Genomic DNA, 13,342 nt, shown 5'->3' with positions numbered 1-13,342 from the left:
CTAATGCAGCTTTGAGACAGGTGTTTGCAATTGTTTTGCCCTCTAGTAAAACACGATTTGCTCTCTTTTTGTACACTTCTGGTAGGTGTTGCATGTGTTCCTACATTTCGTCTCACTGCTGATGGGCATACAGATCGAGAAAGGCATTGCCCCACAGCCAACCTCTTCATCTTTCTCCCACCATGTCCACCCTCTTGTTTTCCTTGTCTGGTGGAGTAACTGTGGCGGTTGGGTTTGTAGGCTCTTTTGCGAGCCAGTACCACAATTACAGAATCTGCTGACACGTCTTCACCGACGTAAGCGGAGTCCTTGCTTCCCACACTTGGGGTGATGGCCTTATCTGATGCTGGCTTTCTGAAGGCCTGTCTCTACCATGGTCCACGATACAGGGTAACATCAGGAGGAAATTATTCCTCTTTTGGTCTAGCAGTAATATCTCTAGGAGGAAGCATGCTTCGGTTTACTACTCTTCCCGTTGTACCTCAAATGCGTCTGCAGCTTTCCCAATGACTGTGTTGGTTGCATGCAGTAATGTTGCTGGGGGGTGACTGTTAGATGGGTAAGACCACTCATTTGGAGAGTCGACATACGTGTCCTGCCAATCCTCCTTAGACTCTGCGGTCTGTGGTCGATTCTTAATCTTGGAATTGTGGTTTCTCCTCTCCGAACCTCAAATAGATAATGTTATACCTGGTCCTGCAACTTTAAGGTCAGTGGAGGTTCTGGTTGCGCTAATTCCTTCTTACTCCGAGTAGAATTCTATAGCTCTTTAGAGAGTCATCGAACTCTTCTTATGAATGAGGGCTTCCAGTTTGGTTTTGTCATGTCGCAACCCAGAGGAATTTTTGTTCAACAGTTTAAGCTCTTTGCTTCTCTTCTTTGAAGTCTATGTTGATCAGCTCTTCAGCGCCAGTGGCAAACTGTTCTTCGTCATCTGTGCTAAGTCAATCTTGGAGGTGGGTGTCAAGCCTCTCTTCTGTACTGTTGTCAATTAGGTTTTAGAGGTCAGTGTAAAGAAATGTTTACCTGATGCTAGTTTTGCCTTCTTCGAGTCAAAGATCCTTTGTCACCAAATGCCCTTATGGTGTTGTCTTGCATTTTGTGTTGCTGTCCCTCAGCATCTTTTTGTGCCTTTTTTTCTGATAGGATTTTGATTACTTCTTTGAGCTCCGTTTCTTCTTCTAGGCCTCTCCAGTTTTCTCAAGTGGGTCGTCTTCCTCATTCGATAAACCAAATTCTCTTAAACACTCCTGCTTTCCCTGAGGATGGCATACCCTCTGTCTTGCCCTTATTGTTTCCTGCAAAAATTCAGTGCAAATTGGGCACACTTCCAAACAACGGTCCTTCGTAAGTCAGAGTCTGTGCATATTTGTGAGAGCAAATCGCACAAAATCTAAAGGGGGTGTGCTCCATACTCCTTTCTTATTCTCCAACAAATGGGGTGTTTATCGCTTCTCACCTCTTCCGTGTTCCCTGGTGGCTTCTCCTTACCCAACAACGTTTGTCGTGATCCCTGTGATTTGAGAGTATTCTCTGTTTCTTTTATGAAAATGTTCTTCTGTGATGCAGCTTCTTTCCCAACTCTGGAGCTCTGCCCTTTGCTTGCAGACCCAATGGCAGAAAAAATAATCTGAAGAGATGAGTGAGATGGTGTCTTCATTCAAGGGTTTCCAGAGTATGCATCTGTCACAGAAGGAGGGACATAGCACCATATGGTTGAAGACTTGATGACCCCTGTGGAGAGTGGAGGGTGGTGGAGAGGAGAGGAGAGATGAGAGAAAGGAGACTACAAAAGACAATAATGCATTACATGTGAAGCCAGAAAAAATTCACGCTGAAATAACTAGGATAGCAGTGAGTGAGCAACAATTGATTTTTTTTCTTGTTGGTGGGCGTTTACATACCACTATTTGGTGTCCCCTTGTGAGGTCGTAATGCTTCCTCTTAAAGCTCCCACCCAGATATTGTAGCAGGTTGTTAGTACTGTGGTGGCTGGGTCGAAGAAGAGTGAGCGTTGGTTTGTGAATGGATGATGCAAGACCTTTTCTCTTATTTGTGCTTCCTTATTCATTTAGATGTCCAGGCAGTAGTGCTTTGTGAACGTGTGCACTGAAGACCATGTTTCAGCCATGCAAATGTCTTGAAGTGGTGTGTTGGCGAGAAAGTTGCCCCTTTCTTTCTAGCTGAATGAGCCTATGAGTGCCTCTGTAATATTTCTCCTGCGACTTTGAGGCACAATTGCATGGTTTGTGCTATCCATCTTGCGATCGAGTTCTTGGGTTACTGGTTTCATAGGGGAACCTGTTTGCAAATGATACAAAGAGTTGTTTTGTCTTTCTGTATTCTTACGTTCTTTCAAAGTAATACATCACTTCTCTTCTAGCGTCTAGAGTGTATAATGCTCTTTCAGCCTGCGTCTTTGGATTCTGTATGGTTTGATTTGTGTGGAATTGTGATACCACCTTTGGCATGAAGCATGGATCCGTTCTCATGACCATTCTGTCATTAGGTATTTGGAAGTAGGGTTCCTGTAACGGTACTGCCTGCAACAGGCTCTACGTAGTGATGTTATTGCAACTAAAAAGGTAATTTTTAATGTGCTCATTTGTGGCATGGCCGTGTGAAGCGGCTCAAATGGCGCTTTAATTAGCTGAGCGAGTACCATATTCAGATTCCATGAGGGTGCCGGCACCCTCTGGGGGGGGGGGTTCTTTTGGCTCCTTCTAGGAACCTTTTGACCACTTGTGAAGAGAAGAAGCTCTTTCCTGTGTGGACCCTTGTATAGGCTACAACTGCAGCCGGGTGAACCTTTAGCGATGGGTAAGTTAGCTTACTGTGCAGGAGATGTGTTAAGTACTTAAGTCCTTCTTTGAGGCACCATAGAGAGTATATTTTCCATTTTGCCGTATAACATTTCCTAGTGGTCGAGTTTCTTGCCTCCCTTAGGATTGCCATTGTGCTTTCTGGTAGCTTTAGGGGCCCAAACTAAGTCCACAGGAGCCATGCTGCAAGCATAAATGTTTCCGGTTCTGGGTGGAGCACCCTTCCCTTTTGCATTGTCAACAAGTCTTGTCTGTTTGGCAATTTGTGAATTGATCCTGGAGAGATCATTATTTCTGAGAATCAGGTCTGTCTCGCCTATTGTGGAGCAATGAGAATCATCTTCATGTGGCTGATCTTGCAGTTGTTGATCACTCTTGGCAGTAATGGTATCTGTGGTGGCTGGGGGGGAGGTGGGGGAGGGGAGCGTAAGCAAATATCCCGGACGAGTCTATCCATGGTGCATTCCCTGAGGACTGTTGGTAAGGTTGCCTGGATGCGAAGCATTGGCATTTGGCATTCCGTGGTGTTGCGAAGAGGTCGACTTTTGAAGTCCCGCAATTGTGAAAGATCTTCTGGAGTTCTGATTGATTCAGGTCCCACTCATGGGACCAAGAAGCTTGCCCGCTTTGTCTGTCCACTTCTACATTGGCCTTCCCTGGTAGGTGTATTGCTACAATGTTTATCTCCCATAGGATTGCACATCTCCACAGTTGCTGTGCTGGAGTTCAAAGTGCTACTGATTGCGCTCCCCCTTGTTTATGTAGAACATGGTGTTGTGTTGTCTGTCTGTCTCAGAATCATCTTCCCATAGAGCTCTTTCTTAAAGGCTTTTAAGGCTAGAAACATTATTTTTAATTCCAGGATGTTGATGTGTTGCATTGCATCCTGCTCTGTCCACAATCCCATTACTTTGAGGTTGTTCATGTGAGCTCCCCATCCTATCTGGGACGCATCTGAAGCTATGGTCACCGTTGGAGTTGGTTGTGTAAAAGTCTCCCTTGTTATACATTTGTCTTGTTCCACCACGCTATCTTCCCAACTCCCTGTTACTTGTGACTATTGTGCTTGAAGCCATTCTTGGAATGGTCTAGTGTAGGCGAATGTTGGGGATTAAGTGAATGCATGAGGCCATCATCCCCAGCAGCGTCCCTACTGTCCTCACTGTCAGAGCTTGTCCCTTCCGGTATGGCTGTGCTTCCTTCAGTAGGGCTGTTAGCTTTTCGCTTGGGAACACCTTCCCCAAGACTGCACTTAAGTTCGCTCCCAAGAACACCTTTTCCTGTTCTGGCTCGCGGAAGACTTCTCCCAGTGTATGGAGAAACCAAGCTGGTGTAGTGTCTGTATTACTTGATATATATGTTGTTTGCAGGCTCTGTACAAGTTTGCCCTTAAAAGTACGAGTATACATGGATTCCCTGCCTTCTCAAGTAAGTGGCCACTGCTGCCAGGCACTGTGTGAATACCCTTGGTGCAGACTGTATATCGAATGCTAGCACTAGCACAGTGAATTGATAGTGTGTGTTGTTGACCACAAATCTTAAGAGAGTTTAGTGCTTGTTTTTCATGAGGATGTGCAAATAGGCGTCCTTTAAGTCTATTGTGGCCATGTAGTCCCCTTTTTGTAGCTGTGGTTTATTTTATTTTATTTTAGTTTCTTCTATAGCGCAGGAATCAATCCCGTAAGGGTATCTCCGCGCTTTGCCAGCTATAGAGTTGTCAGGTAGTGCATCCCTGGGAGTTACATGGAGAGAAATGCTTCTTGATAAAGAAGGGTTTTTAATATCTTTCTGAAGGATAGGTGATTGGTGGTTGTTCTTACATCAAAGGGAAGTTTGTTCCACAGGGCAGGTCCAACTGAGGAGAAGGCCCGGTCTCCTTGTCTAGACTTCTTAGTGGCCAGGGGTTTTAAAAGGGCTAGGTTGCTTGAGCGAAGAGACCTACTGGGCTGATACAGCTCCAAGGATTGAGATAGATATTTAGGACTTGCTCCATAAAGGCATTTATGAACCGTGCAGCAGATTTTGAAGTTAATGCGCTGTCGTATGGGAAGCCAATGCAGTTCTTTCAGCAAGGGCTTAGAAGGGGTCCTGGCTGGTGCACCCATGACCAGTCTAGCTGCCGTGTTCTGGACTACCTGCAAACGACCTACTACATCAGCATTTGCTAGTGTCAGCAGGCCGTTACAGTAGTCCAGGCGGCTGGTCACCAAGGCCTGTACAAGTGTCTTTCTATAGGTGGCAGGAAGCTATGGGAAAACCCGTCTCAGTAGGCCAATGGTGTGGAAACACAACCCTGCGATGTAGTTGGTGTGTTCCTTCAGGGTCAGCTTTTGGTCCAACTTCACCCCAAGGTTCTTTACATGAGGTTTGGATGTGGGTACTGGGCCGAGATCTATTGGCCACCAGTCAGGAGACCAAAGGATGCTTGCCTTGCCAAAGAGCATGACCTCTGTTTTTGTCACATTGCATTGGAGGCAATTCACCATCATCCAATGTGACACCGCCCTCATACCCTCAGCGAAGTTCTCCTTGACTTTGGGGCCCAAGGGAGCTGAAAGGGTAGAGGAGCTGGGTGTCATCGGCGTAGGAAACCGGTATGAACCCATATTTCCGCACAATCTCAGCAAGGGGGGCCACATATACATTGAACAATGTAGGGCTAAGGCATGAGCCCTGTGGCACCCCCTTCGTGAGCCCCCTTGAGATGGAACGAAAGGGGCCCAGGCTGATAGATTGCGATCTTCCGGAAAGGAAACTCTCCAACCATGATAGTGCTAAGCCTTCGATTCCTACTCCCTGCAAACGGCTGAGAAGGATGTTGTGAGACACGGTATCAAAGGCTGCTGACAGGTCCAACAGCACTAGAATCATGGAGCCACCTCTATCCTGTGACATTTTGATCTGATCTGTCACAGAAAGTAGGGCCGATTCAGTGCTGTGGTTGGGCCTGAACCCAGATTGTGATTGGTCCAGGCCCCCTGTCGCCTCGATAAAGCTGGAGAGGATGGTATTGACGTGTTTCTCTGCCAGTTTGCTGATGAAAGGAAGGAGAGAAATCGGGCGGAGGTTGGAGAGCTCTGACCAGGGCAAGGTGGAATTTTTGCGTATGGGGTTCTCTACCGCTTCCTTCCAGGCTAGTGGGAGTTGACCCTCAGCATAGGAGAGATTAAGCAATTTCTGAATAGGAGGTCCTAATATCTCATTTAAAGGGGAGATTAGTTTGGCGGGTATCAGATCGGTAGGAGAGCCAGTCTTTATTTGGTTGATGAGTGTAGTCAGGTCCTTGATGGTTATTTCTGGAATTGCCTGAAGAGTTTTTCCAGAGGTCAACATAGGGGGAAATTTCAGGGGCCTCAGTTTTCAAGGGATCTGAAACTACAGTGATTTTTTTTGTATATCCCTTCTATTTTGTCCTCAAAAAACTGAGATATTTCATCACATAGGACTTGGGTGAAGGTGTCTGGACTCTCACACACTTCAGGGTTGGTGAAGGTCTGAATGATTTTAAATAGCTCTCTTGTAGAGTTGCCCGCCTCTGCAATTTGGGTGGTAAGGCTTATTTTCCTTGCTTTTTTTATATTTTTATAATAGGAAGTCATAGCTTCCAAATATCGGTTCTTATCTTCCCCATTACCTGTCCGTCTCCAAAGTTTCTCCAGTTTCCTGCATCCCTGCTTTTCTGTTTTAAGAGCCTCAGTATACCATGCTTCCCTTTTAGCCATGGTAGGTTTTTTCACATTTTTCTGAGGGGCAAGAGTGTCAATAGCTGTCCGCAGTGTGGAGTTAAACTTGAAGAGAGCAGTATCGATGTCATCGGAATTGGAGAATATCGGCTGTTCCCATGTTTGAGTGAGCTTAACTGAAGTGATTTTATGCCAGGGTCTACATTTAGTGGACTGAGTAGCCGGGCGATTCATGGGGTTAGATAGGTGCGGTATAGAAAAATCTACCATTTTGTGGTCGGACCAATAGATGTGCTTAGGGGGATGACAGTGAACGTTGGGATGGGTAGTAAGGATCAGGTCCAAAGTGTGACCACCCGAATGGGTGGGTCCACTATTTCTCGGATATAGACCTAGGAGAGCAAGGTCCGCCAGAAATAAAATAGTATCCGGATGATCATCAGTGTCAATGTGAAAATTAAAATCTCCTAGTAAAATAAAATTCCCGTTAGCTTTCATGTGGGGGGCTAGCAGTTCAGTGAGAGCAAGGGAAAACCCGGCATTAGGTCCAGGCGGGCGGTAGACTAGTGCTCCTTTCCAATGTACCTTGGGGCTGATTTTTAGATGAAAGATTAATACTTCCATAGTAGGTAGCATCACTTGTTCTAAGACTCTGATATTCAATATGTCTCTATATATAATGGCAATCCCACCTCCTACCTTCACAGGGCGGTCTAGACGAAGAATTTTGTATCCCACGGGTATCCAGAGGGTGATAGTAGGGATAGTATGGGGTTTCAGCCATGTTTCAGTTAGGAAACAAATCTCTGGCTGAATACTGTAGATGGTGTCCCATAGTTGTATGTAATGTTTAGGGAGTGATCTGACATTTAACAAAAAGCTTTTCCAGCCTCCCTGAGACTCTGTGCTATCTATAGGCCGTCCGGCAATGATGTGAGAGTCCGTAGCTTGAAAACCGCATTTAATGCAGGAAAAGGGACCATCGGGACATCTAAGAGTTCTATTAGTACAGCTATATTTCCCCTGGGGTTGCAGCGCCCTGAGAGCATGTGGTGCGTACCTGATACAAGGGGTAGACATGGGGCAGTCCATAGTATCAAGGACAGAGTGGGTGGCCCCTGGCCCCGTCCGTTATCACTTCATGCAGTGTCTTTATAGATTTGTTGAGGAACCTCAGATCTAAGATAGGACGCAGCGTTCCATCTATCTTGGGAATTAGGAAGCATGTGGACTAATTGCCCGTTTATTTCTTTGTATGGCTCTAGCTCTAAGGTTTTCTTCGCCTGAAGTCTTTACTTCTTGGATTAGCAGAGTATTTTCCCCTTTTGAATGTACCTTCCTCCTTGGGCCTCTGTTTGGAGGTGGTTTAATTAGTTCTATGCAGTAACCGTACTGCATTATGTTCAAGATACATTTCTCTTAAGTGATCTCTTTCCATTTGTGGAGGAAGTTTTTTTGCCTGCCTCCTACTGGTGTAGAATATTGGAGGAACTGGCTGCTTGTGTTTGCCTTTTGTCATCTTCCTCCCTTTGCCGGTACACTCCCTGATTTTTCTGGGGTGTGTATTGTGTTTGGAGTGTAGTCATTTGGTTGTTGTGGGCCCTCCCCCCTTTACAGAAGGCCATTTTCCACTAGGGCGTCCTAGAAAGGACTGTGATCCTTGCTTGTATTGCCAACCTTGTTGCTGTCCCAATTGTTGAGTTTGGGATCCCCCTTGGTAAGCTTATTGATATGTTTGATGCAAGTTTGTGAGGTGATGGTTCCCGCTACCAGCTGATCTTCTTGAGGGGGTGGTTTCACTACGCATGCCACCTATGAATTGTAGAGCCCCCATAGATCTTGGTGCCTAGTTGTCCTTTTTTAATTGGTTTAGCATGTCGTCCACCATGCTTCCAAAGAGCTGTTCTCTATTAAAAGGAGCATTCAGTATGCACCTTTGGCTTGAATCCTGAGATTCATAGCCATGCAGGTCTTCTTTCTGTGGTACCGATCATTATTTGCCTGCTTGATGTTTCTACAGCATCTAGGGCTAATTTTAAGAAGATATGTGCTATATTCTTCCCCTCCTCTACGAAGTGTCTTTCTCTCTTTTGGTATTGTTCTGGTAAGCACTTTAGTAGCTCACCTATTTTCTCCCTGCGCTGGTATACGTGTCGGTTGAGCAACACATTAAAATTGGCAAAGCGCCATTGGTTCGCCGCATTTTTTGCGAAACTTTCCTTCCATAAGGTCCATTCTCTTGCTTTCCTTATTGTTTGGTGGCCCAATAGTACTTGGTACATTAGTTGTATTCCTGGCTGTGGCTGTTATGATGGAGTCAGCAGTCACCGACCCCTTGATGTAATTAGGATCTTTGGAGGAGTGTTTGTATTTTTTCTCCCCTGTAGGCATGACTGCCTTACATGTGGCAGGCTCCTTAAATGCCTCCTTTCCCTGGTCTAGCACACTTGGCAGCATAGGAAGGAACTGGTTCATTGATTGTGTAGGCATTACAGTTTCCAGCAAAAATACATGACTGAGGTTTTTCTTTCTCGAATTGTACTCTGATGGAGAAGGCCTCAAAGGAAAGATGTCGACAGCCTCCTCCAGGGAATCTGTGTTGAAATCTTGCAAATGTAGCTCTTGGACCTCAGAGGTTTCTGATCCTATTTAAGTTTGTTCTTCTTCGAAAAAGAATTCTCTTTCTGCTACTCCAGTGGTTCGGAGGTCAACGGAGGCTAAAAATCTTCAATGCTTTTCTCGATTCCCATCGAGGTCTTTGGCGGTATCTTAAATTGTTTCAAGCTTTCATTAAAATCTTTCTTTCGCTGTAAAATGCTCTCTACAGCCGACGCATGTTTCGGCGTCAAGACTTTCAGCCTTTCTTTTCATAGTAAAAGGAGTCTGGATGGTTGACCCTGGTGGTGGCCCATGTTTATCGGATTTCAGCCTCTTGTTTCGACGTCAATGAGTCCTTTCGTCTTGGATGTTTCGAGGGTCTTTGCCATTACGAAGTCCTTGTCTAAGGATCCTACAGTATGTTTTTCGAATGCAGCTGCGGACTTTGAGTGCTTTGACGCCGAGGCTCCCTTCAAGGCCTTAAGTCTGTCATTCAAGAGTCATCTAGTTTCTTCGAGGACAATGGTTCTCTTATAATCAACGTTTGAAATTCAGTTCACAGCAGTGACCATAAATTAGCATTCAATTATTAACTAAACAGGAGGAAGAGGGCAATGAAGGTGTGAGAGTTAGTAGTCACATGTAAGGTACTGTCAGGGAAGCCAGCACTGGTAATAGCACAAAAGGAGCTATTTGAGAAGGGCTTCAATAACTCAACGGAGGAAGAGGCATTACTTAAGGAGATCTGAAAATATGAAGAGTTTCATACAAAAGAAAACTGGAAATATGAAGGTAGAGCTTTACACAGCGACAGAAGTGCTGGAAAGGTGAAAACACTAATGTGAGAAAGTTAAATATTAACATGGGGTGAACTGGGGCTCTGAAGAGCTTAATATATAAAATACACAGGAAAAGGAGGGTTTTACTGTCCATGAGGACAGACATTGTAGACAATAGAGGATTGAACGCAGGGATGAAAAAGTGACCACCTGCTTCAGGCAACAACACGCAAGCTTATGCAAACACCTATTCTGCAACAGTGACACATTTCCCCCACCCTCTAACTGCACTGCAACGGTGACATACACACCTCAGGCCACATACTCATCTCATCCTACCACCCTCCCCTTTCAGTGCACTGGCGACATCACTCTGCCCCAACGTGACGTACCCCGGAGGGGCGTTCTTCTCCTTCGGCTCCACAAACTCTTTGCCCATCTTCAGTTTCTCCCATTCCTCCTTTCGAGTACGAATCTTGCGTGGATTAATGTTGCCTCGGTTGGGGTTATCTTTCTTCTCCCTCTAAAACATTAAATGGGACAATAAACACTTTACAAATAAAAAGGAAAAAAATATTGTACTCAACCTGTAAGCATCTATTAGTAGTGTATAGTGCAGTAGATTTACATGCTTTGCATACTCCAGTCATCTGGTGCTCGGTACTGACATTACAAGTTATTTCTCTTTGATGAAGTTTCAAGTCACAGATGTAGAGGGACTCCTTCCTTATTCCACGGTGCACATGGTTTCCGCTCAAACCTCAGATTGTTTTCCATTCATAAGGGTAGAAAAGCGAACTTAATGAAGTGATTAAAGATTTATGCATATGTAAATATATACCCTGTGGATTTTATCTGTTGAGTGATAAGGGAAACACATGCTATCACTGCCCACTTATGGGGAGGTGAAAGGGTGCCTGTGAATATACAACACTACATGCTGGGAACAGATGCTTACAGGATAAATAATATTCTGTTCGTGGCATGTGTGGATGTAGATGTTCTTAATACTTTGTGTCCAGCCATAGCTTGTTGGCGGGTGATATATTCACACATTACGTTTAGTAAACATGTGTGGTGTTGACAGTGTTGCTAGCTTGCATGTGTCAGCTAGGGGAATGTTACCCAAAAAAGTCATGGTATCCAGCTTCTTCCCTGTAATGCACTCTAGGAGGTACCAAAACACTAGCTTACCTTCAGCATAACTGGTCTGAATGCATTTTACAATCCATCTTGCAATACCTGCTTTGGAAATTGCTTGTCCTTTCTGTGGTGTTGCATAGGCAATAAAACGCTAAGTAGTTTTGTTCTGTCAGTAGAGTGCATGAGTGCTCTTTTTACATCTAATGTGTGTGTAAAACTCTCTCCGCAACAGTGGCAGGTTGTGGGGAGAAAACTGAAAACTAGATAGACTGATTCAAGTGGAAAGGAGAAATCTCTTTAGGTAAAAACACTGAGTTCGCAGGACCATTCTGTCTCTATGTTCTTAGTAGCCATTATGTCTATAAGCTGAGTTGGCGAGTTACATGCCCACACTATTCAAGTAGACCCCTTTCCATGAAATCCACTGAACGCAGAGGTTTAAAAGGTGGTCCTGTGAGGAAGGTGAGGACTACATTTAAATTCCACGCAGGTGCTGGAGAGGTTTTAGGGAGTATAGCCTTTTTATGACACACAATAAATGGTTTGATTACTGGAATTGTAAAAAGGCAAGAGAGTGCTCTGTTTTGCATGTATGCGGCTACTGCTGCTAAGTGAAGTCATATAGTGGTGAACGCCAAATCTTCTTTTTGAAAATGTATAAGGTAGAAAACTATGTCCTGAACAGTTACTTTTACAAGGTCTAATTGATTTGCAAGACAGTAAAAACTAAAGCACTTTCATTTGGCAGCATAGCACTCACTTTTGGTAGGTCTGTGTGCTTTGTACAGAATAGCCATACACTCTTCTGGAAGATACTAGTATTCAAATTCTAAGATGACAGGTGCTTAATTGTAAGATTTAGCTTCCTGAGGTAGGTATATATTATTAGCCTCTGGTTTTGAGTGAGATGATCCAATCTGATGGCAAGTTTCTCTAGTAGGGACATGGACAGGTCTAATGGGGCTGAGTTCTATGTTAGTTAGGAAAACTGGAAAAGCATACATAAATATCCCTGACTAGCTCATCCATTGTTAATTGCTAATGGACTCGGGGTGTGGGTAACTGGAAGCAACACTCTGGCATTTTGTGTTTTCATGTTTGGTGAAAAGGTCAACTGTTGGAGATCCCTCACTTGTGAAAGTACAGGTGAAGGACTTGGTTAGGGTTCCCACTCGTATACTTGTTGATTTGTCCTGCTTAGTATGTCCGCTAACTCTTTGGAGATGTTCTGCTAGGAGGTCTGTGTTGTGATGGACAGTTAAGCTCCAAATCAGTTGAGCTACAGTGGACAGCACAAGTGATTGTGTGCCTCCCTGTTTTGGGATGTAGTGAATTGCAGTGATACTGTTGTCCCTTATACAAACTACCTTGTTCCGTACAAGTGGATAGAAGGCTTTGGGAGCCAGCGAAAATGCTAGGAGTTTGAGGTAGTTGATGTGCTTGGTCTGCTGAAGAGAATGCCACGTGCACTGTACAGTTCTAATACCAAATTGGGGCCCTCATCCTATGAGCGAAACGTCAGTGGTAACTGTCCCCTGAGGAAAAGGGTCTGAGAAAGGCCTGCCCACGAATAGATTGTTGGGGTTCCACCAGTGCAGAGTGTGTGGAGTACTGGCCTTTATCAACACTATAACATTGAGCTGACTTTACGCTTGTGACCATTGACTAACAAGGCACTTCTGGTGTGCGGTACAATTACAATGCATGATGCCATCATCCTGAGCAGGTTTATTACAGTTATTGACAATAGGTAAGTAAACTGAAAAAGAGGCCGCGGCTATGGAAATGCCACCCTCCTCTGTTTATTGGGGTTAGCTTTCCCCATGATACCATTTAGGACTAATGCTGGAAGTGTTGGAATTTCTGATATTGTAGATGGGTTTTCCTTATACTGACTGTAAACTCTAGGTGGTGTAAGAGATGGGGTGCTGTTTGAGTGTGTGCAAAGCAGTTTTGCCAGCAACTCTTGATCAGCCATTCGTCTAGTTAATGAAATATGTGGACACCCTCCCATCAGATGTGAGTGGCAACAATAGTGCGACATTTTAAAACAACCCTTTGGGCTGTTGTGATCCCAAAGTCCAGTACTGTAACTGGCAGGGTTGACCACTTATCATAAACCGGAGCTATCACGATCTACTGATGGACAGGGATGTGAAACTAGGCATTCTTGAGGTTTGATGTTGCAAAGAAGTCTCTTTGGTAGAGCATCAGGACGATATCCTTTAAGGTTGTTATATGAAAATGCTCTGATAATATGAACTGGTTGAGCTGACAATGGTCTAGTATGAGCTGCAGGACCCACCCTAATTGGGGA

General features: G+C 44.7%; 1 protein-coding gene across 3 annotated transcripts in view; it reads right to left on the bottom strand.

Moving 5' to 3' along the window:
• WASF2 (WASP family member 2) overlaps window positions 1-13,342 on the bottom strand; it is a 400,400-nt gene that overhangs the window by 49,815 nt on the left and 337,243 nt on the right. For all 3 annotated transcript variants that reach the window (XM_078681932.1, XM_078681934.1, XM_078681935.1), the window contains one exon: window positions 10,275-10,405. In XM_078681932.1, the coding sequence (XP_078538058.1) occupies window positions 10,275-10,405 (131 nt within the window). The remainder of the gene's footprint in view (window positions 1-10,274; window positions 10,406-13,342) is intronic.

Source organism: Lissotriton helveticus, chromosome 3_1 (genome assembly GCF_964261635.1).
Source record: "Lissotriton helveticus chromosome 3_1, aLisHel1.1, whole genome shotgun sequence".
NCBI lineage: Eukaryota > Metazoa > Chordata > Amphibia > Caudata > Salamandridae > Lissotriton > Lissotriton helveticus.
Note: the sequence above shows the minus strand (reverse complement) of the source record. Positions and strands in the feature narration are given on the sequence as shown.